Consider the following 27,780-nt stretch of genomic DNA (forward strand, 5'->3'; position numbering starts at 1 on the left):
CGGGAGCATCATTTGAGCCCAGGAGGCGGAGGTTGCAGTGAGCGTGTGCCACTGCACTCCGGCCTGGGTGAGAGAGGAAGAGACTCTGTCTCAAACAAACAAAAAAGTAGAATCTGAGGCCCCACCCCAGGTCCCCTGCATCAGCATCAGAATCTTGTTAGTTCTCCAAAAGATTCTGCTGCCTGCTTTAAGGCAGTGATTATGAAGGCAGAATTGGTGTGTCAGGGGGACCTCCTGAAGAGACACCAGCCAGGACTCTGCCCTGGGGGCCTGGAGGGAAGAGGAGCAAAGGCACCTGCATTTTAAAGCTTCACGGTGATCTGAGGCAACTTCTTGGTTATGAATCCATCCTTTAAAAATATTTTAACTAAAATCTTGGACTAAAACTTCTCATTATTGTCAATAAACCTTACCCTTGCTAGTAATCCAATTTGTTCCATACAACAGGTGGTCGTGGGAGATTAGAAACACATGTATTCTCACCTTTTCCTCTTACTGACACTCTAATCATCAGAATTTCTTCTCAATTCAAAATAGAAGATTCTCTATTGCTGTTATTCAAAATAATTACCTTCTTACTAGGTAAAGTCTCATCGAAGGTAACATTTTAATTTCTTTTCCAGCTTGATGCCATTCTGGCCTCCCCCGACTTCCTCAATGCTAATAATTCTTCCTGTATTCTTAGCTTAATATTAAGCAGTTTTACTTTATTTACATCTAGGAATTGATACTAGTTAAAATACTGACTGGTAAATAACAATGAAAACAGGGAGCTTTTAAAAAAAATAGAATTGTTTTAAGTAGGCTATATGCCATTTAGCCTATTTTTTTCCTTAAAATACTTAATAACTTCCATGAAGACTGTACCAGACATACTTAATAAGCAAACTTCTTAGTAAAATTACTTTAATTCAGCATATGCTTTCAATAAACACTAAGCAAGAAACAGGTTTATACTTATTATACTTCTTAGGTTGAACTAAAATCAAGACTTCACACAGAGAGTATTTTTAGGCGTGATTTTGTTTTGACAGAGGGAACATGAGAAACAGAAGCCTCTCAGCCAGGTGCAGTGGTGCACACTTTTAGTCCAAGCTGCTCAGGAGGCTGAGGCAGGAGGAGAGCCTGAACCCAGGAGTTTCAGGCTGCAGTGCTCTATGACCCACGCCTGTGAACAGCCACTGCCCTCCACCAAGGGCAACACAGCAAAACCCTGTATCTAAAACAAACAAACCAAAACCCACAAACCTTTCATCTTTAATTAAAAGAAAGGAATTGTGACCATATGTTATGAAAAAGACTTCTGACTTTACTCATCTGTTCAATGAATTAACCAACTGCACTTTCCCATACTCCAAATGGCAATGCCATTGCAACCATTTTAAAATTATCAAGTTATATTCAAAATTATTATGAATTGGGCCAGGTGTGGTGGCTCATACCTGTAATCCCAGCACTTTGGAAGGCCAAGGTGGGTGGATCACCTGAAGTCAGGAGTTTGAGACCAGCCTGGCCAACATGGTAAAACCCTGTCTCTACTAAAAATACAAAAATTAGCTGGGTGTGGTGGCAGGTGCCTGTAATTCCAGCCACTTGGGAGACTAAGGCAGGAGAATCGCCTGAACCGAGGAGGCAGAGGTTGCAGAGATAATGCCACTGCACTCCAGACTGGGCGACAGGAGCAAGACTCTGTCTCAAAAAAAAAAAAAAAAAAAAAAAAAAAAAAAAAATTGGCCAGGTGCATGGCTCACGCCTGTTAACTCCAGCACTTTGGAAGGTCGAGATGGGCAGATCACAAGGTCAGGAGATCGAGACTCTCCTGGCCAACGTGGTGAAACCCTGTCTCTATGAAAAATACAAAAATGAGCTGGGCGTGGTGGTGCGTGCCTGTAGTGCCAGCTACTTGGGAGGCTAAGGCAGGAGAATTGCTTGAACCTGGGAGGCAGAGGTTGCAGTGAGCCGAGATCACCCCACTGCACTCCAGCCTGGTAACAGAGCAAGACTCTGTTTAAAAAAAAAAAAAAAAAAAAAAAAGAATCAATTTGTACCCATAGGCAGAAGATGAAAAAAGTGAAGTCTCTTTTTTCCTGCAAAGCAATATAAAATACTGTGCATGCTCATATTATCGATGAATATCTGTTGTTGTTACTGTCCTAGAATGAGCATTTAAAAGTTTTCCTCCTTCAAAGCAACCATGGTAGGCAGATACATTTTCCTTTAGAATTCTTCAATATGCAAGCTACACAAGAAAACTGTTCTCATTAGCCGTAATTACCCATTTTACTGGGATTAAAAAGGGCATTTCCTGGATGAACACCAACCTTATTCATTCCCAGTTAGCTCTAAATTAATTTTGGTGGCTTAAAAAAATTAAGTCTGCCTTCAATGGAGAAAGAGATGTCACTACTAATGACATTCAAAGAAACAGTATCATAGTAACATTCCAAAATTCTCTCAAGTAATAAAGAGCATCAGTTCTGGAATAAGGGCATAGTTTCTCCAGTTAAATATGACTCATTTTGATGTGAAGCATGACTAACTTAGATTTTCAAAGTCATGTGATGTTCCCCATATGAGTTAGGTATCTTATACTCCCTCCTAGAATCATCTAGAGGTAACAAAAATATGTGTTTTTCATAAGCAAATCTAAATTTCTAGTTGGGCAATAAGATAGCATAAGCAATTAAATGTAAGATATTTATTAAATAAAAAGGTTACACTATGATTTTTATACACTGTTGAAAACAATGACTTTTATTTATTTAAAGTCAGCAGTAGTTCCCATTACTCTCATAATGTTATAGTTAAGCCTTGATTTAGTTCCAGAAAATAAATAGGGTAAAATTTTAATGTTTCCCTAGCTCTGTCTGCTATAAGGGAATTTCAGAGTATGAAGGTAAGATGAAGCAGATGTAGAAGAACATTTTTAGATGCTGACAATTTTTCCTTAAAATTTAGTTTCTTCTCAAAATTCTGTACTTCTATCCATAAAAGTAAATTCCTATTTTAGTAGCTCTAAAAGAACTAGGCAAGAGAAGATTATTACCCATAATAGTAAATAGCAAATACTTTGGCAAGTCTGAATTAGAATACAAGTGAAGACATTCACAAACACACTTTTTACATCTCCTGGATGTGGTATGGGCTGTATGTTACAATTAAAGCATCACAACTATCTGATTGTAGGGTGCTGGTGGGCAATGCAATCAATCAACACGTCTACCCCAACAGATGTGGAGACGCATGGAAAAAATACGTCAACCAAAGTGGCTGGGCAGAACAAAACACAGAAAACACCATAAAACTGAGGACATTATCTCTTCTTGTCTGAAAAAAGGAGTTCCCTGGAGCACAGAAAGTATTTATCAGGGGAGTGCTTCTATTCTGTTATCACAGGAGGGCTTGATGCAGATTCCGGCCATTCATACACATCTGGCAGCAGGGAATCATATTCACTCCGCCATATTCTTTCTTTAACATATTTGGCCTTGTCTTCAGGTTCTGGGTATCGGAAAGCCATTTTATTAGCATATAGGTATTCTGTAACCTGAAAAATAAATAAGGTTATTGTGTAGGCTCTGAGTATTAACCTATTAGAGAGACAACGTACTATTATAACACAGGAAAATAAGTTTAAAAGAATGGCAGTTTTCTTTTTTCAAAATAAAAAGTAACATTACTTTGACTCCTTTCAAAACATGTGGAAACTATGGAAAGTTTAAAAGATAAAACCAAACACATTTAAGTTCTACTGTATATGATTGAAGTAAATACACTTAGGTAATCTGCCCAGCCTATGTCTTGCTGAAAGGGTGGCCTTTCTAGAGGGCCACAGAGACTATTTCCTAATCATAGCCAACTTGACCAGGATGAAAACCCAACCCAAGGTGAGGAGAGGTTTCTACTCTAGAATTTGGATTAAGAGGCATAGTAATTATTATAAATCAGAGTTAGACACTAGAACTATAAAGTCAAGTAAATTCAGAGCTACAACCTATACATGGGAACTGACACCACTATCACTGACTGCCAGGCACATTCTGTGTGTTTTACAAGGATACCTCCTTTATTCTCCACAAGAACCCCATGAGATAAGTAGTATCTTTATTCTCATTCTGCATATGAGGAATGAGAGGAGTTTAAGTAATTTGCCCAAGGTAGTTATGTGAAAGCTGTTTCAAACCCAAAGCATTCTGAGTCTAGATATTAGACCCTCAAGAGTAAGCTTGATTACTCCCCACCAAAGGTGGCTTGAATTTCAAATTTTGCACCCAAGCCACATACCATGATTGGTGGTGAGAATAAGCCCTTGAGCCTCAGTTCTGATATAAAATGAGGAACGTGAAACGCTTCCTCACAGGGTAGCACAGTGCCTCTCACACAGTAAAGTTCTCAAGTCATGGTTTTATTTATTTATTTATTTATTTGAGACGGAGCCTTACTCTGTCACCCAGGCTGGAGTGCAGTGGCGCAATCTCAGCTCACTGCAAGCTCCGTCTCCTGGGTTCAAGCGATTCTCCTGCCTCAGCCTCCCCAGTAGCTGGGACTACAGGCATGCATCACCACATCTGGTAAATTTTTGTATTTTCAGTAGAGATGGGGTTTTGCCATGTTGGCTAGGCTGCTCTTGAACTCTTGACTGCAGGTGATCCGCCCGCCTCGGCCTAAGTGCTAAGATTACAGGCATGAGCCGCCGTGCCTGGCAGGTTTTCTTTTAACTTAAAAAATGTAGTGACATATGGTAGAAAAAATTCAAACAATTATAAGGTGTCATTCTCCTCCTCTAATTCTCATTCCGAATGGTAACCATTATTAAAGTTTCGTATTTCAACTTTCTAAAAGAAAAATCTCAGAATAAGATGGTGATTAAAAAATAATCCTTGGTACCAAGAGCTCCATCTCACTGTATTTTGTGATAGAAAATGTGTTCAATTGTTTTCTGTTCTATTATAGAAAACATATTTTACTAATGTTTTATCATCATTGACTAGGAAATAGAAGTAGGGAAGGGCTAGATCCTCAGTGGCAGGTAACTGCAATAAAGATCTGAGAAGGTTAAAAACCTAAGAGCTGGCTGGGCGCAGTGGCTCACACCTGTGATCCCAGCGCTCTGGGAGGCCGAGGCGGTTGGATCACCTGAGGTCAGGAGTTTTGAGACCAGGCTGGCCAACATGGTGAAACCCTGTCTCTACTGAAAATACAAAAATGAGTCAGGCGTGGTGGCAGGCACCTGTAATCCCAGCTACTCAGGAGGCTGAGGCAGGAGAATCACTTGAACTTGGGAGGCAGAGGTTGTGGTGAGCTGAGATTGCACCACTGCACTCCAGCCTGGGCGACAGAGTTAAGACTCCATCTCAAAAACAAACAAACAAACAAACAAACAAACAAACAAAAAACCCAAGGGCCAAATAAACATAACACATGTCATTAGTAGAGTTTGTTGACCAAACTGCTCTTCTCAGTTTTTGTACTAAACAGGAAAAACAGGAATGATATAAAAAGACAGGCAGAGATTTTTGCTTCCAGAAAGATGGAATAAACACACTTTTCCTCATTCCTTCCGACCTTGGAGAGCTGAGCACGTGGCCTGCCTGATGTGAGAGGTGGTGGGAGGTGTTCTAAAGCCAGTTAAGCAGTATAATTAACATAAGTAAATAAATATAAATTTATAAACAAATGAATGAAGGAGAGAAGGCAGCAGAGTAGACATACAAACTCTCACTTGTGGCACAGCATGGGAGGGAGAATGAGGCAGTGGCCACCATGCATACAGTAAGAAGTCAGCTAAAATTTTAAGAAACTGCCAAAGGTCAATGAGAGCTAGTGTTTTATTCCAGAACTGCAAGCTTTAGACATAAGGGGGGCTCACACTCACTGCAAATCTCTTTCCCACAGGCTGGTGGTACCCACAGAAAAAGATTAGGGACAAGGCATGAGATTGGAGAAAGCTCCCCTTGGTCCTGGAGGCATGCAGGAGGTGACTGGTGGCTGTCAGAGGAACACAAACAGCCCTGCTCATAGAGCCAAAGGGGTGAATCAATGGCTGTTTGAGGTTGGGACAGACACAAAGCTCTGCCTCCTCTACTCACCACTTTCTTCTTTGTTTCTAAAAAGAAAAGCCTATGCCACTGCAGATGCAGCACACTCTCTACTCCTGCCTCTGGGGAAACGCAAGGAGACATGAACCTGGGCCTGTGTTCCTATACTAATCCCAAGCAGAGGTCTTCTATGACCTCATGTACTGCCTCTCATTTGGACATACCAATTATTTCTCTCTTTTTTTTTCCTTAGAGACAGGGTCTTGCTCTGTCATCCACACTGGAGTGCAGTGGTATGATCATAGCTCACTGCAGCCTTGGCCTCCTGTGTTTAAGTGATCCTCCCACCCCAGCCTCCTGAGTAGGTGGGACTACAGGCACATACCACTGTGCCCGGCTAATTTTTTTTTTTTGGTAGAGGTGAGGTCTTGCTTTGTCGTCCAGGGATGGTCTTAAATTTACAGCCCCAAGCCATCCTCCTGCCTTGGCTTTTGAAAGTGCTATGATTCTAGGAGTGAGCCACTGTGTCTGGCCCAGTAATCTCTTAACTGACCAGTATCTTCCAAAATCTCCCCCACCTGTAATATCATTCCATAAATTCTAAAGTCGGACTCTTATCATCCTAGTTCTAGGCTCTAAAATCTTCAATTGTTTTGCAATAGAAGGTAATCACACTCTTTAGGCTGGCATTTGTATATTTGTACAGCTATCTTTAATACAACTTTCAGATTCTCTTTTATGCCATTTCCCTACCTGTTCCTTAGACTCCAGGCTCAACTATTATTCCCTAAACATACCATCCTTTACCAATTCCCAATCTTTGCTTAGGTGACAGGCACCAAAATAATGCAATAATAAAATTAATAGTCAAAGCTGGCCACAGTGGCTCACATCTATAATCCTAGCACTTTGGGAGGCCAAGGTGGGCAGATCTCCTGAGCTCAGGAGTTCAAGACCAGTCTGTGCAACACTGCAAACCCCCATCTCGACCAAAAATGCAAAAAAAAAAAAAAAAAAAAAAAAAAATTAGCTGGACATGGTGGCACATGCCTGTGGTTCCCAGCTATTTGGGAGGCTGAGGTGGGAGGATCGCTTGAGCCTGGGAGGCAGAGCTTGCAGTGAGCTGAGATCACGCCACTGCACTCCAACCTGGGTGACAGGGTAAAACCCTGCCTCAAAAAAAAAAAAAAATAAATAAATTTATTAGTCAAAATGATAAAATTTTATGATCACCTGTACAGAAGTGAAATAAATTCCAAAGTTGATAAATTCCATAGTCAATCCTCATGTTTAAGAAAAATCTTAGTCATCTAGAAATAGACGACTACTTCTTTTAAAAAGTAGAAAATACTTATTTCAATCAAAAGCTAGCATCATATTTAATATTAACATACAAAGATGTTAGCCAGGTGCGGTGGCATGTGCCTCTAGCTACTCAGGAGGCTGTGGTAGAAGGATCACTTGAGCCTAGGAGTTTGAGATCAGCTTGGCAATATAGACTCTGTCTCTAAATTGAAAAAAAAATACAAGAATACCCTTATTAACCTAATTGCTTAAGACTATTCTACAGTTTCAGCTAATTTATAGTTAGAGAAAAACAGACTATGCATATTAAAAAAAGAAAAAATTACTTGCAGACAATTAAAACAATTCCAAATGAAATGAAAAACTATTAAAATAAGATTGTTAAAAAAACTGGTCATCAAGTAAATTCATAAAAATGAATGTTTTCAAATTCGTATTATTATTCCTAACTTTTCCTATAAATTAGAAATGATCAATGAGAAAATATTTGGAAAGAAAAAAGTCTTTATTATATTAGAATAACAGAAATTTAAAAATATCTAGGAAAAAGTAGCCATATTCAGATGAAGAAAACAAAATTATACTGACTTTTTAAAAAATATCTTAATAAATAGTGATTAGAGAATACTCAATACTGAAAGACTCAATTTCACCAATTTATAAATGTAACAATTTCACACAAAGTTGCAAAGTTTTTTAAAATTAAAAAAGCAGATACAAAAATTTGTCCAAAAGAAAACAATTTAGAACAGTCAAGAAAATACTGAAAAAGCATAATGATGGGAAAGATGAAGTACCAAACGTTACCACATTACACACATTATGAAATTTAAAACACTGTCAGATAGTAAACAAAAATGGTCAGGAATAGAAATCCCAGGAACATATTCAATTCCCAATTAACTATAAACAACGGATGCATTAATCAATAAACAATGCTGGGGCAACTGGTTAACTACTCAGGAAAAAATATTTCCCTTTCTCGTATCATACATTAAAATAAATCCCAGAGAGATTAAGAAGTTTTATTTTAGATAATGCAAGTAGATAGTTATGATTTTGGAGTGAGAGAAGGCATTAATATTCATAAAAGGTGAGGACAGAATCCACAAAATAAACAAATAATTCCATAAAAAACTTTAAAAAGACATGTCAAACAATTCTATAAATTTAAAACAAATGACAAATGGGAAAATATCTGCACCACAGCGAACAGGAAGATCACTACACTTAATACATAAAAAGCCCAGGAGGGGGGAGAGGGGAGGGATGGCATTGGGAGTTATACCTGATGTAAATGACGAGTTGATGGGTGCTGACGAGTTGATGGGTGCAGCACACCAACATGGCACAAGTATACATGTGTAACAAACCTGCATGTTATGCACATGTACCCTAGAACTTAAAGTATAAATATATATATATATATATATATCCCTCAGAAATCAATGCCAGAAAGTAGGAAGGCAAATATCCAATATAAAAAAGAGCAAAGGTCATGAAAAAGTAGTTCGTTGAAGAAATACAATTGTTGAATAAACAAAAAATTATTCAATCTCACTAATAATGCCTTAATAATGAGAAATAATTTTACCTAGTAAATATGCAAGATTAAAAAAAAATTGTAAGTATTGGCAAAAGTGTAGAAAAAGATACACTCATATCTAATTGCTGCAATATAAATCAGTACTTCTTTTTCTGAAGAGAGTATTTGACGATATGCATCAGAAGCCTTAAAACACCTTAAAAACCTTTGTTCTTAAGCTTAGAATTTATTGCAAAGAAAAATCATCACAGTACAGGTGTGGTGGCTCACACCTGTAATCCCAGCACTTTGGGAGGCCAGGTTGGGTGGATCACCTGAGGTCAGGAGTTCGAGACCAGCCTGGTCAACACGGTGAAACCCTGTCTCTACTAAAAATACAAACATTCGCTGGGCATGGGGGTGGGCGCCTGTAATCCCAGCTACTTGGGAGGCTGAGGCAGGAGAATTGTTTAAACCCTGGATGCAGAGGTTGCAGTGAGCCATGAGCTGAGTTCCCGCCACTACACTCAAGCCTGGGAGACACAGCGAGACTCTGTCTCAAAAAAAAAAAAAAAAAAAAAAAAGACACCATCACAAATACACACAAAGTACACACAAATATTTATCTGTAAGGATAAATGTTCACTACACTGTTATTTCTTTCTTTCTTTTTTAAACATTTTTTTATTTTTATTATTTTTTTGAGATGGAGTTTTACTCTTGTGGCCCAGGCTGGAGTGCAATGGCACGATCTTGGCTCACTGCAACTTCCTTCTCCCAGTTTCAAGTGATTCTCTGGCCTCAGCCTCCAGAGTAGCTGGGATTACAGGTACCCAGCACCATGCCCAGCTAACTTTTTTTGTATTTTTAGTAGAGATGGGGTTTCACCATGTTGGCTAGGCTGGTCTCGAACTCCTGACCTCAGATGACTCGGCCTCTCAAAGTGCTGGGATTACAGGTGTGAGCCACTGCACCCAGCCTACAGTGTTATTTCTAACAATAAGAAGCTAAAAACTTAAATGTCCAAAAACAGAGCAATGATGAAACACATTTTGATATAAAGAGAACACCATGCAGCATTAATGATCACATACATGAGAATTCTTATTAACTTACATGGAAAAGGCTTACAATATATTAAGTGGAAAAAGTGCAGTAAGAAACCAATTATAAGAATGGGCACAGGCCAGGTGCTGTGGCTCATGCCAGTAATCCAAGCACTTTGGGAGGCCAAGGCAGGAGGATCGCTTCAGGCCAAGAGGTTAGAGACCAGCCTGGGCAACACAGGGAGACCCCATCTCTATTCTTTAAAATAATTTTTAAAAAGGCACAAGTGACTACATGCATGTGTATATGCATGTATGTGTTTGCAAAGAAAAAAGTCTAGAAGGGCAACAAGCCCAAAATAATCATGTGTGTTATATTCTGGTAGTAAGAATATGGGCCTAAAATTTCTTCTTTGCAGCCTTCTAAATGTTTCAGATTTATCTCTAGTAAACCTGTATTTCTTGTATAAGAAAATGTCATTAAAATTAATGTGAAGAAGTTTAAGTTATTACTTACTTTAATAGCAATGTTAATAGAAACTTCCTGAATATTAGCAAGTGGTGGGTAAAGTCTCCCTTGGGCTAGCTCTTCATCTGTCAATTGGCTTGTCAGTGCCTGAAGAGAAAAACAGCATTTTGCTCTTGTTTGTTTAAATAACAGAATAAGGACCCAGGAAAATGGAAAAAGCAGTGGGGAAACAGAGAGTAATACAGGTAATATAATTCCCCTTATTTCTTGAAGGAATACACTTAAACCACTGCAGAAATTAAAACTGTTATCATTAAACAATAAATAACCAGATTTAAAGACTTATTGATTATATTCTACTTTATATTATACATGTAGAGCTTGGCTTAATTGCAGTGGCTACTTTGAAAACAGACATTAATTGTATTAATGCGAGTTCTTCAGAAATACTTCAAAGTCTGGAGCTCCCATAGGCCAGCACTCCAAATAATACCAGTACTTGTCCATTAAAAGCACACAAGGAGTTATATAATGCAAGTATAGTCTAAATGTTATTAAAATGAGAGGATTCAGTTTACAAACATTTGAAAGGTCATGATTAAAAAATCAATTTTATGCATAAATAGGCAAACCATAAAAGTAATATATGAGTAACTTCCTTTTCATTAATAAGGCAGATTTAACCCATTCTCTCTCTGCTTTTAATTTTCAGATCTATTCACCTTCATAATTCATCCTTTATAAAATAAGCAACATTTAAAACATTTACCTTTGCAGCTTCTAGGAAAACACTGTCACTAATATGCCGGGTGTTACAGAGAATAACAGCTAAAGCCACACCTAGAATACATTTTAAAGTTTACTTAGTATGGTCACTTTTCAAATTATGAAAGAAGTCAATTCCTATATTCAGGCAAATAAATGGTAATCCATCCATATCCCAAACAGCTCCCCCCAAACAGAAAACAGCCAAGAAAAAACAGAAATCTGAGTTAAAAATCAAACGATCTTTAATGATTCTTATTCGTAAGTAATTTCAGAAATATCAAATGGCTTTTCTCAGTTTAGTGTTTACATTTATGAAAATGACAAATACATACAATTCATCAACGCTTGTTTTAACACCAGTTCCCAGCCCACCTCTAACACTCCATTTATTGCTCTACAGAGGCAATGACTTTCAATTTTTTTTTTTTTTCCTGAGGCGGAGTCTCGCTCTGTCGCCCAGGCTGGAGTGCAGTGGCGCGATCTCGGCTCACTGCAAGCTCCGCCTCCCGGGTTCACACCATTCTCCTGCCTCAGCCTCCCGAGCAGCTGGAACCACAGGCACTCACCACCACGCTCGGCTAATTTTTTGTATTTTTAGTAGAGACGGGGTTTCACCATGTCAGCCAGGGCGTGGTGGCTCACGCCTGTAATCCCAGCACATTGGGAGGCCGAGGCGGGCGGATTTTTAGCTGATTGTTTCTCTCTCTCTCTTGCATAACTTGTTTCTTGTGATTTTTTTTTCCTCTTTGTTTTTTTTTTTTTTCCTTGTTTTGCCTTCTCTTACTGTGCTGATCTTGCATTTTCTGTTTTGGAGATCACTGACTCCTTCCTGTAAGAGTAAGTAGTGCTCTTTCATATTTTCAGCTTTCTCTCTTCTTCCTGATATAGTTAGAGCGTAATTTTGGTTCAATCAATATTCAATGCTTATATCATGAGCATTGTTTTGTTTTCTGCAAAATTTTGTCTTTCCTGAAGTTAATAATTATCCTTTTTCCTTTACTTTGATTTTTTAGTATTTAACATTGCTATTTCACTCTGGAACTCTCAATTGTCTAAATTTTCTTCTGTTTTAGTTACTTTATATATTCTTGAATTTCATGCTCTAGAATAAATCTGCTGAAGTTCCATTCTGGTCTGGTTGTCCCCCATTCCAGCTATGGAGCTTTCATCCTAGAAAATCCCTTTATCATCATGGGCCTCTTTGCTTCTAAGTTGACTCCATTTCCTAAATTCAACTTTTCCTACTTTGTTACTCCCTCTTTTGATAGGGTACATTCTCCCATGGCTTTCCGAAGAACAGTGCATGGGAGATATATATTTTTTGAAATCTTGCATTTCTGAAAATGTATGTGTTTACTTCTTTCTACTTATATTTGATAGCTTGTCTAGGTTTAGAATTCTGGCTTGGAAATATTTTTCCTTCAGAACTGTGAGGTATTATTTCAATACTATTAGCTTCCTGTGCTGGTGAGAAGCATCAGTCTGAGTTCGGATCCTGTTTAGGTGATTGTTTTTGTTTAATATCTGGATGCATGTAGGATCCCTTAACAAAATTTTTTTGTGGCAACAGAGTCTCGCTCTGTCACTCAGGCTGGAGTACAGTGGCACAATCGCAGCTCACTGCAGCCTCAACCTCCATGGGCTCAAGCGATCCTCCTACCTCAGCTTCCTGAATAGCTGGGATTACAGGCATGTACCATCACACCTGGCTAATTTTTTTATTTTTTGTAGAGATAGGGTTTTACTATGTTGCCCAGGCTGGTTTCAGACTTCTGGACTCACGCAGTCCTCTTGCCTCAGCCTCCCAAAGTGCTCGGATTACAGGCATGAGCCACCGTGCCCAGCCAGATCCTTATTTTTATACCTAATGGTCTGCAATTTCATAACACTGTGCCTTGATGTGCATTATTTTAACTCATCATGTTTAGCATTCAGTGAGTAGGCGCTTCCTATCTGAAAACATGAGTCTTTCACTTTTGGGAAATGTTTGTGAAGTTTTGAGGATTCACTTCCCTCCATTTTTCTGTTCTTGTTCCCTGACATTTATATTTTCTGATATTGTACCTCTTGGATTGGCTAATTTTCTTCTTTATTTTCCTTCTCCTGTCCTCTGCTCTCTTTTTAGGTAACTTACTCATCTTTTTCTTCTAATCTTTCTACTATCAAACTTTATTTTTAGGAGCTTGTTTCGCTTTCTAATTTTTTTTTAAATAAAATTCTGTCTTGTTTATAGGATATAATATTTTGTCATCCTGAGGATATTGATAATTTTTAAATTTTCCCATTATCCTTTTTTTTCCCCAATATGCCTTTTTCTGTTTGTCTGCTTTGGTCTTTTATGAAAATATTTCATAAAGAGACTTTCCTCATATGACTAGTAATCTTCAAGCATTTCTCACATTTAAGGGTTAAGAACTAGAGAAAATGATTGGAAGCTATGAGCATGAGGGTGGGGTTTGCCTCCTCTGAGCATCATCGTACAAGCCTTTAAACTTCCTATTTTCTAGCACCTCTGTCCTCAACTATGTCTGGTGTCTCCCAGCCTAGAAACACTGTTTTACTCTATTCAATGAATATCCCAACCGGCTTTGAGGAAGGGTAGTCATCAGATTACCTCATGGCTGAGAAGATCACAGGGCTAATAGCGTTTTTTTAAGTAGATAATTTGGTTCATCTAGATTTAATGTAGTTTTTACTTTTTTTTTTTTTTTTTTAAGTGATTGGGGCAGGTTTAGCCCCCAAACACTTAGTCTCATCACTCTCATCTCATCTTGCCTTGCTTATTTTATGTTCCTTTTCCTCTTCTTTCTTGCTTTTCGGATTTTTGTTGTTTCATTTCATCCCAGCATTACCTTACCATAAACAGGAAGTCTTTGTAGTGTTCTAATGGTTATCCTAAAATTTATATCATGCATCTTTAACTACCAACATTCCACATTAAATTTTTTTTTTGAGACAGGGTCTCACTCTATTGCCTAGGCTAGAGTGCAGTGGCACGACCAAAGTTTGCCACACAAACTCCTGGGCTCAACTGATCCTCCGTCCTCTGTGTCTGTGGTAGCTGGGACTACAGGCACATGTCACCACACCTGGCTATTTTTTGTTTGTTTGTTTTTTGTAGAGACACAGCCTCCCTATGTTGCCAGGGCTAGTCTCAAACTCTTGGCCTCAAGTGATCCTCCTCTCTTGACATCCCAAAGTGCTGGGATTATGGGTATGAGCCAACATCCCCCGCTCCACATTAATTTTTAATTTACCTTTCTGCCAATCAATGTAAGTCCCTCATAACAGCTTAACTCTATTTAACAGAGTTACTGTTGTTGTGCATTTTAATTCTTTCTATATATATTTTTCAAAATCCCATGTCATGTTTGTTTCATTCTATATAAACAACATTCATTTTGTTGTACCCACCCACTTATTCATAGACTTTCTTTGCTCTTCATTCCTTCCTACACCTTAGAGTTTCTATGTGGGATTATTTTCTTTTTCCCTAAGGAACAAAATTTCTTTTCCTTTAATATAAAAACAGTCTGCCAGGTGGTGAATCCCTGGTTTTTTGTTTTTCTGAAAAATGTCTTCACTTTGCCTTAATTCTTGAAGGATATTTTCACTGTGTAATGAATTCTAGGTTGGCAAGTATTTCCCATAAGCAACTTTCATAGGTCATTCCGCAGCCTTGGGATCTTATTGTCACTGAGGAGTCTACTGTCAGTCTGTTGGTCGCTTCTTTGAAGGAAATCTTTTTGTTCTGGCTGCTTTCATATTCTTCTCTTTGTGGTGATTCTGAAGCCTCACAGTAATGTTCCTAGATGTAGATTTCTTTTTATGCATCCCACATGGGTTTCTGCGAACTTTTTGAATATTGTCAATCATCAGTTCTAAAAATAACTCAGCCATGAGGCCAGCACATGTTGCCTCTGCTTCATTCTCATTTATTCTAGGACTTCGATTAAAGATCTATCAATGAAATGTATGTCCCCTACCTATTTTTTTTTGGTCTCTCTGTGCTGCATTCTGGATTGTTTCTTCAGAGATATTTTCCAGTTGATTAATTCTCTCTGGTCTAATCTGCCATAAGCCTCATTGACTCAGTGTTTTTTGTTTTTTGTTTTGAGACAGGGTCTTGCTTTGTCACCCAGGCTGGAGCATCGGGGCCCAATCATGACTCACTCCAGCCATGACCTCCCAAGCTCAAGTGATCCTCCCATCTCAGCCTCCTGAGTAGCTAGGACTACAGGCATATGCCACCATGCCTGACTAATATAATATATATTTAATTTTGTAGAGATGGGGGTCTCATTATGTTGCCAGGGCTGGTCTCAAAACTCCTGGGCTCAAGCAGTTCTTCCACCTTGGCCTCACAAAGTGCTGGGATTATAGGCATGAGTCACTACACCTAGCCCACTCAGATCTTACAGATTACTACATTTTTCAATTTTAGAATTTAATGGTACTTGTCTAAGTTTTCAAGATTGGCTTTTATCTCTATAAATATAATAAGCATATTTGTTTCATAGCATTTGCGTTATATCTAGGGTTTCAGTATGTCTTTTTCTTGTTTTCATTGGTTTTGGCTTCTGTTGTTATGTCTCTTTATGTGCCTCATTATCTCTTTTTATTTTTCCACTTAGGTTGTATTTGAAAATTTATAGAAATAATTTGAGGACTAGGATAGCATTATCTTATTTCAGAGAAATTTTTATTTGCTTCTGCTGGGCACTTGTGGACACTGGCAGTCCCGAACAGAGGCTTGAGGTTTTCTAAATCACCCACTGCTGCTGCAAACTATACCCCCAATCCAAGGTACAACACTTTAGGGTTTCAGTTCAGAGTGGGAGGTGGTACCAGACTTGGACATGGTGCCGATCTTGTCCACCTTCCATGAAAAGCACAGCTGCACCTCTTAGCCACTTCCTTCCTGGTCTGTGTTGCCACTGTAAAACTGGCTTCAAGAGCTGGCTCTGTGCCTTAGTTCCCTCCCTAACCTTGGTCCAGAATTCCCCAATATTCCATTAGAGTCAGTATCTTATCCCTTTGACCCTTTTATGGTCTTAAAAAAAAATTTCATCCAGTTGTTATAGTTGCTGAACTAGGTCATTCAAATATTAACAGAGTTTTTTTTAAGTTGCTTTATCAACAGACTTTCGGTCAATCCTCCTATTTTTAGGCTCATTTCTACCTCAAATGCCAGGTCATTTTATTTTATTTTTTTGAGACAGTCTCACTTTGTTGACCAGGCTGGAGTGCACTGGCATGATGATGGCTCACTGCAGCCTGGACCTCCCAGGCTCATGTGATCCTTCCACCTCAGCCTCCTGACTAGCTGGGACTAGGGGCGTGCACCACCACACCTGGCTAATTTTTTTAATTTTTGGAAGAAACAAGGTCTCACTATGTTGCCCAGGCTGGTCTCACACTCCTGGCCTCAAGCAATCCTCCTGCCTCGGCCTCCCAAAATGTTGGGATTACAGGTGAGAGCCACCATGCCTGGCCAGGTCATTTTTAATGTCCATATTTATGGTATCCCTAACTGTTATTAAAGTTAGGACTTTAAAGGGTTACATAAAAATAATCAACTGCTAAATTCCTTAAAACCCAGATATGATATAAAAAATGGTTTTGCTGAACTTAGAACAACCATTCGACCCAGCAACCCTATTATTGGGTATTACTCAAAGGAATATAAATCATTCTACCATTAAGACACATGCATGTGTATGTTCATTGTAGCATTATTCACAATAGCAAAGACATAGAATTAACCTAAATACCCATCAATGGTAAACTGGATAAAGAAAATGTGGCACATATACACCATGTGTATAAATTTAAAAAAAAGTCCTATGCAGCCGTAAAAATGAATGAGATCACGTCCTTTGCAGTAACATGCATGGAGCTGGAGGCTATTATCCTAAGTGAACTAACACAGGAACAGAAAACCAAATACCGTATGTTCTCACTTATACGTGGAGCTAAGTGATAAAAACTCATGGACACAAAGAAGGGAACAACAGACACTGGGGCCTACTTAAGGGTAGAGGGCGGGAAGAGGGTAAGGATCAAAAAACTACCTATCGGGTACCATGCTTATTACCCAGGCGACGAAATAATCTATACATGAACCCCCCTGCAACACACAATTTACCTATCTAACAAACCTTCATATGTACCCCTGAAACTAAAAAAAAAGTTAAAAAAAATTGTTTTGTTAAAATCAGCAGAAAAGTATTGCCTTTCCTGCCCTCATGCCTTTTAGGCCACAGAAATGTTACTGAATAGAACATACTGATTTTGAACATTATCAAGTTCTAGAAAGAGATCATGGGTGACGGGACAGTTTCTATTATAGAGGTTAGGTCTCAAGAGATAACAGGAAAACATGAGGGGCAAAAAAAAGGAGAAAAATATAGAAAAGCACCAGGATATTCACAGACTAAATACCTTCTTTAACAATAGTTATACATGCTTGCCTGATGCCAGCCTATATAAACTATAAGACTACTTGTCATATCTTAATTAGAGCCTGCTGTCAGCTAGTCAGGTAAAGACCTACCAGAAGAAAAAAGACACAAGTGCAAAAGAAAATCATACAAAATTCCTGTTTTACTCAACATAGTCTTGCTTAAAAGAAAGAGACAACTGAGGATCACCAGAAATTTATGGAAAATACAGCACAAAGGAAGAAATATTAAAAGGTATCCTAATAATTCTCCAGAAAAAGCTGAAAGAATACTGTAGCCATTTTTATTTTTAAAGTAGTTATTTAGAAAGAGCAATTCTAAAATTTAAAAAAAGGTATTGAGAATAAAAATAAGTTGTTGAACTGAGTTAATAATAAATGATATTAAACAATTATTATTAATTTCCTTTGGTGTGATACCAGTATAGTGGTTGTATCTTAAAAAATAAGAACACCTGGCTGGGCGTGGTGGCTCACACCTGTAAACCCAGCACTTTGGGATGGGCGGAACATCTGAGGTCAGGATTTCAAGACCAGCCTGGCCAACACGGTGAAATACCATCCCTACTAAAAATATAAAAATTAGCCAGGTGTGGTGGTGCATGCCTGTAGTCCCAGATACTCAGAAGGCTGAGGCAGGGGAATTGCTTGAACCTGGGAGACAAATCTATCAGTCACGATGGTAACCACCAGAAAAACTCCCAGCAAATTACTGACAATGGTTTTGGGAAGTATGATTAAGGAGGTACACCAAGGGGAGATAGAGAGGGTTACAGAATTTTGCGCCATTCTGTTCCTCTGCATTTTTACAAATCATGCAATACATTATTTCTATAATAAAAACAAATGTAATTAACAATATGAATAAATTTTCAGAGAAAATGGAGCATGCTGAATTCAATGAATTCCTTGAGTTTCCTTGTACATTTATACCAAAATTCTTTAATACCGTTGCTCATTTCAATCTTCCATTCCAAAGAATTCCATTAAGTATTTTTACATAATTAACTATTGCTCTATAACATAAATAATGACGGCATTTACCTGGAAAAATATATACATTGTTTCCTTGACCTGGTGTAAAGACTCGCCCATCTGTGAGTTTCACTGGCCCAAACGGACTGCCACTGGCAAACAAACACCTGCCCTGTTAAGAAGATGGAATAACTTCAATTTTGTTATTTTCTGTGGATGAGAAAATTGGGGTGAATTCATACAAAATCAAGTCCTGGAGTAAAGCAGGCCAATATATTACTTGGAAACAAAGCATAATATACTATATAACAATCTTTTCATTACAATTGTTTGTTAGAATGAGGTTTTATGTGTAGCATACATTCAATAAATAATTAATAAAGTTAAACATCATTTATTACTAAAAATTTAAAAACCAGACACTTATTTTTAAGAAATTTAAGGCCAGGCACCACGGCTTACACCTGCAGTCCCAGCACTTCGGGAGGCCGAGGTGGGCAGATCACTAGAGGCCAGGAGTTTGAGACTGCCTGGCCAACATAGTGAAACCCTATCTCTACTAAAAATACAAAAAATTAGCTGGGTGTGTTGGCCCATGCCTGCGATCTCAGCTACTCAGGAGCCTGAGGCAGGAGAATCACTTGAACCCGGGAGGAAGAGGTTGCAGTGAGCCGATATCATGCCACTGCAGTCCAGTCTGGGCAACAGAGCAAGACTCCATCTCAAAAAAAAGAAAAAGAAATTTAAAATGTAAATGGCCAATAAATATCATTCCATATTATAAAGACCAATATAAACACCTATGAATGAAGGGGAAATACCAAAACAAATGGCCGTCATTTACTGTATAACTGCTAAAACTAATTACCAAGTACTTTATATGTGTTAACTCAGTCAATGTGCCATCATGAAAACTTCATCATCATCTCCATTTCACTAATTTTAAAAAATCAGAAAACTAAGGCTATTTTCAAATACTTTGTCAAAAGTCACACATCAAAACTGTAGTAGTTAAATCTTAATCTAGATTTTTTTGTAACTCCACAGCCACAGGTTTTCAATGATGCTATAATACCCAGCAGTAGGCAGTTTATAACACAGGCATGTGGCATGACCATAGTATCACTCCAAGAAAACAAATGGCCTGATGCCTTGTTAAAGAAGAATACTTCTCCAAATTTGTCACATCTATCCAATTTTGATACTATGCTCTGTAATGGCATATAATAAATGTTACTGGCATATTCAGTATTTCTAAGAGAATTAATTGTATTATTATTCTTTATAGTATTGTAGACCCTTGGCTTTAGTGGATTTAACATTCAAGAATTTGACTCCAGGTAATCTGAAGGTCAACAATGCGGAGTAAGCATTACTTTTTACAGGAAATACTTTCCATTTCAAAATGATACAAGATTTAAGAGTAGAAGCAAGCTAACTATGCTAGTAGGGCACAGCTGACTATCTTAGACTTGCAACTCCATATTGTTATATCATTTTCTACCTATTCTATGGATAGCTATTACAATTCTCTATCTGTTCCAAACATTACTTATGACTAAAAATTTTGTTTCTTTGACAATTAAGGTTAGTTCATGGTTAATGTCATACATGTTATCACAATAAGTACACACTTATTTTTCTGGCACCATTAATTTTAATAGTCTTATAAGGTAGATTATACAATATAGCACGTCATGGAAAAAATGTTCCCATGATATCAGTTAAGTTTGGAAATTCAGAAAGATTTTGGTTGGCTGGGCGCAGTGGCTCACACCTGTAATCTCTGTACTTTGGGAGGCTGAGGTGGGCAGATCATGACGTCAGGAGATCGAGACCATCCTGGCTAACATGGTGAAACCCTGTCTCTACTAAAAATACAAAAAATTAGCCAGGCCTGGTGGCTGGCGCCTGTAGTCCCAGCTACTCAGGAAGCTGAGGCAGGAGAATGTCATGAACCTGGGAGGTGGAGCTTGCAATGAGCTGAGATGAGATCATGCCACTGCACTCCAGCCTGGGCAACAGAGCGAGACTCCGTCTCAAAAAAAAAAAAAGAAAAAAAAAAAAAGGACAGATCTTGGGAAAACTCTTCAATAATGACAACATTCTATAGCAGTTCACATTCTCCAAGTCATTATCCCTGCCTCCCCTGTCCATTTAACCCAATAATTAATCCATGGCTTAAACGTGGCCAGGTTTTAATAATAGTATATTCTTATTCTGAAGTCCAAGTTGCCCTATGTAAGCAGCTGACAATTCAACTATGAAGATTTTTTTTTTTAAGTATTTTTCTCGCTGAGCAGCAAAGGGTGTTGGAGTAACATCTCCATGGTGAAAACAAAAGGGGACTAAACATTTAACAGGTGATGACTACTCAAAATTCTATGCCATTATTTCATGTAACACTAAGAAATAATTTATGTAAAAGTAAACTATGACACAATGCTCTTTTTATTATTACTTTTTTTGAGACAGGGTCTCATTCTGTTGCCCAGGCTGGAGTGCAGTGGCACAATCACAGCTCACTGCAGCCTCAACCTCCTGGGCTCAAGCAATCCTCCCACCTCAGCCTCCCAAGTAGCTAAGACCACAGGTGTGCATCACCATGCCCAGCTAATTTTTAAATTTTTTATACAGACAGGGTTTCGCTATGTTGTCCAGGCTGGTCTCAAACTCATAGGCTCAAGTGATCCTTCATCTTAAAACTGATGAAATACAGTATATCAAACTAGTCTCCTTGGGGAATTTTTATGTATCCCAATAATGTACATTTATTACAATATTTACTCAAAAAATAAAATTCTTAAATGAGCAGTCTTCTGGTGATATACAACTACTGCTCAAAATACTTAAATTTTTTATATTTTGGAAATGTCAACGATCCATGATGCATTTAATACACTTACCAAACAGTCATTGTAGATGACTAAGATTTAATTTGGGGAGCAATAATCATTAGTTTTAAGTAATAAAGCCTGGTGAAGAGGACAGGCAATCAAACTAAAAGTAATAAAAAGGTAAGACAGTATACTAAAGAGACTAATTTTTAAATATCTGTATGATGATTCTGTGATTTATTTAGGAGAAGAGATTTCAATAATTATTGTATCAATTGGAAACCAACAGTCACGAGAATTTATTTTGACTAACAGAGTGGCCATATGGAAGCAAAAGAATTTGGAGAGAATATATGTCAACATAAAGGTTTTTTGTTTTTTGTTTTGTTTTTTTGAGACAGTCTTGCTCTGTTGCCCAGGCTGGAGTGCAGCGGCATGATCTCGGCTCACACAGCCTCTGCCTCCTGGGTTCAGGCTATTCTCCAGCCTCAGCCTCCTGAGTAGCTGGGACTACAGACATGAGCCACCACACCTGGCTAATTTTTTTGCATTCTTAGTAGAGACAGGGTTTCGCCACGTTGGCCAGGCTGATCTTGAACTCCTGGCCTCAAGTGATCCGCCCACCTCGGCCTCCCAAAGTGCTGGGATTACAGGCATGAACCACTGTGCCTGGCCTACACAGTGTTCAACAATGGGAAAAAAAGAATGTCAAATATATCAAGAGTATGAATATTAAGTTCATGAAGTTCTGAGAGTTCTGCTTTGGCAATGATTTTCTGGGTTATTTCATACCAATTTTTCCTCTGGTTACAATTTAAAAAACCAGATAAAATACATTTAAAAAAATTTTTGTAAAGAAGTAGAGACCTAACAGGATAGTGAGAGTTTGGTGTTGGGGAAGAGTGGTTTCCAAGATCCAAGAGAAAAGGGAAGCAAGATATATGAGCCTAGCATTTGAAGCTCTTCCCTCAAAATGACTGCTGATTTCCAAATCAAAAGCTGTGGCTGAGACCCTGAACAGCAAAGCTACCCAAAGTCTCATGATGACAGAGAGGAAAATGGATGTTCAGGGACCATTAAGGATGAGAGGTGCTGATAAATACCTCAGGACTTTTGATGATTCATACCCAAAGCAGTGGATACCAGGAGAAAGGGCAAACTGGAAATACCCCAGGTCTCATGTGGACCACATCCTGACTGGATTATGGTGATCTGCTCGAAAAAGTAAAGTCCCTTTCTCCAAAGATAACTTTATCCACAGCCTTAAATTATTGCTGTAGTTCTTTTTCTACACTATCCATCCCTCAATTAAAAAAAACAAAAACAGGCTAGGTGTGGTGGCTCACGCCTATAATCCCAGCACTTTGGGAGGCCAAGGCAGGCAGATCACGACGTCAGGAGATTGAGACCATCCTGGCTAACATGGCGAAACCCCGTCTCTACTAAAAATACAAAAAAATTAGCTGGGCATGGTGGCAGGAGCCCAGCTACTTGGGGGGCTAAGGCAGGTGAAAAACAAAACAAACAAAAAAACGAAACAAAACAAAAAACGAAGTACAAATTAGCCTTATAAACAAACCTGATAACCAAGACAGAACAAAAGATAGACAATAAAAATGAGTGAGATATTTGTTACCATCAGAAAATTTTAATTGTAATTCATATATTCAAGAAATTAGGTGGGGCACAGTGGCTCATGTCTGTAATCCCAGCACTGTGGGAGGCTGAGGCAGGGGGATCACTTGAGGTCAGCAATTTGAGACCAGCCTGGCCAACAAAGCAAGACCTTGTTTCTACAAAAATAAAAATTAAAAAATTAGCTGGGTATGGTGGTGCTTGCCTGTAGTCCCAGCTACTGAGGAAGTTGAGGCAAGAGGATTACTTGAGCCAGGAACTGGAGTCTGCAGTGAGCCATGACTGTGCCACTACACTCCAGCCTGGGCGACCAAGGGAGACCCTGTCTCAAAAAAAAAAAAAAAAAAAAAAATTAAATGACAAGATATAATTATTGTTCAAATTATGAGGTATAACAGTACTGTGGTTATACATAAATATATACACACACATATATACATACACATAATATGTGTGTGTGTATATATATATATTTTTTGAGATGGAGTCTTGCTCTGTCACCCAGGCTGTAGTGCAGTGGCGCCATCTCAGGTCACTGCAAGCTCCGCCTCCTGGGTTCACGCCATTCACCTGCCTCAGCCTCCCAAGTAGCTAGGACTACAGGCACCCACCACTATGCCCGGCTAATTTTTGTTGTATTTTTAGTAGAGACGGAGTTTCACCGTGTTAGCCAGGATGGTCTCAATCTCCTGACCTCGTGATCTGCCTGCTTCGGCCTCCCAAAGTGCTGGGATTACAGGTGTGAGCCACCATGCCCGGCCCTGTGGTTATATTTTTAAAAGAATCCTTAGCTTTTAAGACATATACTATAATATTTTTCTATTATAAAAATCTTTTTTTTAAAGGAGTGAAGATTAAAAAATGCATCACAGATTTATTACTTAATCTCAAGGATGTAATCTAGCAATTACAGTTGCTAGACATCATTGTAAACAAGCCTTTAAAAATCACTTTCTAGAGCCAGTTAGATCACTTACCAGAACAATATAGAAAGTAATTGTGGAGATTACAACTACATCCTTACAGAATGGTAGGAAAAAAACCCAAATGTCGAGTGATTTATAGGCAGATATTTGTAACTGGGCTATAATCCCATGGTAGTGTCAAAGATCTAGAAGTAGTCAATCTTAAACAGTTTGGATGTAAATAAAAATTTGTTCTCCACAGCTGTCAGATGACTCAAAAAAAAAAACAGCCCCAGAAAAGACAAACACTGATGGTGATGATGCACTTGAAGAGAGTAAAAAGAAATGTTTCATGAAATGTAAGTACAAAAAAGCAATATTTAGAAATTGATTGTTTCTACAGTACATGATTTTAAGTCTGTTACTAAATTAATAATTTCCTATACAGATAAAACAGAAATTCTACAAATGAAAAAAACACAGTAACTAAAATTAAGAACCTAACAACAGATAAGCACAGCTGAACACAGAATCTGCAATCTAGAAGACAGGGCCAAAGGAAATCACCAGATTGAAACACAGAGTGCAAGAGGGATAATATATATAGAAAACAGTGTAAAAGATATGTGAGATATATCTCTGACCATATAATTAGAGTCCCATAAGAGGAGAAAGAGAATGTGGCCAAAGCAGAGATACTAGCTGGTATTTTTTCAAAACAGAAAAAACAAAAACCAAAAACAGACATCAAGCCGCAGATTCAGGAGCAGTATAATCCCCATGTGGAATAAATACAAAGAAAGCCACCCATAGGTCTGCCGTAGTCAAACTGTTAAAAACCTAAGACAATGATATGTCATCAAAAAGAAAACGAAAGTCAGAAAACAGTAAAATATCTTCAAAATGCTCAAGTATTTACCAACTTTTACTTCTATGCACAGTGAAAATATCCTTCAAAATGAAGGCAAAATAAATTACTAAGAGAATTCATTAGACCTACACTTAAATAGAGGAATTCTTCTGGTAGAAGGAAAATGATCCTAGGTAGAAGCAGACTTGCAGGAAGAATAGTGATACATAAATTAAAATGTAGGTAAATCTGAATAATTTTTGTAAAATATAACAATCATGTATTTTGGGTTTAAAATACATAGAACATTAAAATTCGCAACAATAATGCAAACAGTGTGAGGGCATTTCAATGGAGTTATAAAGTACTTGTTTCCCATAATTGGCAATGATTTATATCAGACTTTGATCACCCATAGATGCATGCTGTAATCTTTAGGAAAACCACTAGAACAACTGTGTAAGAATGTATAACTAATAAGCTAGTGGAGGCAAAATAATACACATATCAATTCATGTGATTAGTAATACCTCTGTAAGTGTATATGCTTCTTCAGCCGTGCACTCTGCCTGTGCTGTAGGATTACTTAATGCAAATATTACAGGTCTTTCATTGATAGAGGCCATGGCTCTGATTACATCAGGAGTGAAAAGACGGCCAGCACCTGCAACTCCTGTAATAAGTAAGAGGGAAAAATAGCAACTTTATTATAGGTATAAAAGCAATGCTTATCAATAGCATTTCTACAATAGGCCTGCAATAACAAAAACACAGGTAATATCTCATCACAAAGACAGCACTATCTCAGCAATGCAAAATCTATGAGAATGCAATCTCAAATCTGAAAAGAGAAAACAAGATGCTGAAAGTTCTCAAGTATTTATTGTCTACTATACACACAGTAAATTATGGGAAATTTTATTCTTTCAACTTTTTGTTTTTTGAGACAGTGTCTCGCTCTGTCACCCAGACTGGAGTGTAGTGGCACAATCTCGGCTCACTGCAACCTCCCCCTCCTGGGTTCAAGTGATTCTCATGCCTCACCTTCCCAGGTAGCTGGGATTAAAGGTGTGTGTCACCACACCTGGCTAATTTTTGTATTTTCAGCAGAGACGGGGTTTTGCCATGTTGGCCAGGCTAGTCTCAAACTCCTGACCTCAGGTGATCTGCCTGCCTCGGCCTCCCAAAGTGCTGGAATTATGTGAGCCACCATGCCCAGCCAATTTTTAAAAAGAGTACACAACTATCTTCATCACTCTAATTGGGAAGATAAAACTTGCTACCACATGGATGAAACCTGACATTATGCTAAATAAAATAAGCCAGTCACAAAGAGAAAAATACCATGTTATTCCATTTATATGAGGTAGTTAAATTCATAGAGACAAAAAGTAGAATGGTGGTTGTTAGGAAGTGGGGGGTGGGGAAAATGGGGAGTTGTTTATTTTTATTTATTTATTTTTTGAGACAGAGTCTCACCCAGCGAGGCAGGTGGATCACCTGAGGTTAGGAGTTCGAGACCAGCCTGGTCAACATGGTGAAACCCCATCTCTACTAAAATTACAAAAATTAGCCGGGTGTGGTGGCAGGTACCTGTAATCCCAGCTACTTGGGAGGCTGGGGCAAGAGAATCACTTGAACTTGGGAGGCGGAGGTTACAGTGAGCTAACTCCGGCCTAAGCGACAGAGCAAGACTCCATCTCAAAAAAAAAAAAAAAAAGAAAGAAAAAAGAAAACAAAACAACTTACAGTTATATAGAAAATAGCTCCTCTTTTAGACACTTATACATTTTCCGCTGAGAAGGTAATGCCATGATGGCATAGACTGATGGCAGCTATGCAATGCCACACTCAAAGTTTTCAGCTTTGTTGCCCACGAAAACTTTGAGTCTGCACAGAATTTCCCTGGTAAAATCTGCAAATGGCTTTGGTCTTTTTCATGTTTTGAGTCCAATAGTAATACCAACTCTAAAAGCAAAGCATGATCGACTACATAGTGTCTAGGACCTAAAAATATAAAGCAACATCTGGTAACTGAATTTCATGCATGGTAACCAAAAAGTTATCATAGAAAAACGTTGTACAAGCTGAAAGCTAGGTAAAACAAAACTGCCAACTCATTTTTAGTAATCCTACATGGTAATTATGACTGGCAACATACAGTTAGGGAGTAAAATTATTTATCAGAATAACTTTACCTACCGATTATAGTTGAAGGCTTCAGTATATTCACTGCATCTTCAAAAGTATCAGGTATGCTCTCTGGGGCGGGGTGAGTAAATGGTTCCTGGTAACTATCTATTTTTGCTTTCCGCCCCTAAATTTTGAGATAAAATACAGTATTTTTTTAGTCAACGCATATTAAGGATGAAATAAAAAGACATCATTATGAGTTACACATTGTTTCTACAATAGAAATGTCTTTTCATTTTCATTTACTTTCCTCTTCAACCCGCATCTTCCCATTCTATCTTCATCATGTCCATAAACTCAAATATAAAACAAAAATCTAATCTCCCATTATTCCTAGAAACTTTCTAGTTCCTCTAAAAAATGCATTTACTCTATGAGGTCTTCCTAAGTCCAATATGGCACAAAAGCCTACAATCCTTTATCTGGGGTAGATGAGTTTTGGAATTAGGAATTTTTTATATTTAATTTAATTTGGTTGGTTTGAGATGGGGTACCACTCTGTCACCCAGACTTGAGTGCAGTAGCAGCCTCTACCTCCCTGGGCTCAGGTGATCCTCCCACTTCAGCCTCCAGAGTGGTTTAGGCACACTAAACTACTTATAGTTTAGGAACTATAGGCGCACACCACCATGCCTGGCTAATTTTTTTGTAGAGATGGGGTTTTGCCATGTTGCCCAGGCTGGTCTCAAACTCCTGGGCTCAAGCCATCCGTCCACCTCAGCTTCCCAAAGTGGGAAGCTGAGCCACCACAGACATGAGCCACCACTCCTG

General features: G+C 38.3%; 1 protein-coding gene across 2 annotated transcripts in view; it reads right to left on the bottom strand.

The window, feature by feature from the left end:
• Window positions 1-2,683: 2,683 nt before the first annotated feature.
• The window catches only part of ME2 (malic enzyme 2), a 68,603-nt gene continuing 43,506 nt past the window's right edge, over window positions 2,684-27,780 (bottom strand). For both annotated transcript variants that reach the window (XM_010376782.2, XM_030925927.1), the window contains 6 exons: window positions 27,019-27,133; window positions 25,347-25,489; window positions 18,659-18,761; window positions 11,153-11,223; window positions 10,432-10,530; window positions 2,684-3,547 (listed from right to left, as the gene is read on the bottom strand). In XM_010376782.2, coding sequence (XP_010375084.1) covers window positions 3,380-3,547; window positions 10,432-10,530; window positions 11,153-11,223; window positions 18,659-18,761; window positions 25,347-25,489; window positions 27,019-27,133 — 699 coding nt within the window. In that variant the 3' untranslated portion in view covers window positions 2,684-3,379. The remainder of the gene's footprint in view (window positions 3,548-10,431; window positions 10,531-11,152; window positions 11,224-18,658; window positions 18,762-25,346; window positions 25,490-27,018; window positions 27,134-27,780) is intronic.

Source organism: Rhinopithecus roxellana, chromosome 21 (assembly GCF_007565055.1).
Source record: "Rhinopithecus roxellana isolate Shanxi Qingling chromosome 21, ASM756505v1, whole genome shotgun sequence".
Classification (NCBI taxonomy): Eukaryota; Metazoa; Chordata; class Mammalia; order Primates; family Cercopithecidae; genus Rhinopithecus; species Rhinopithecus roxellana.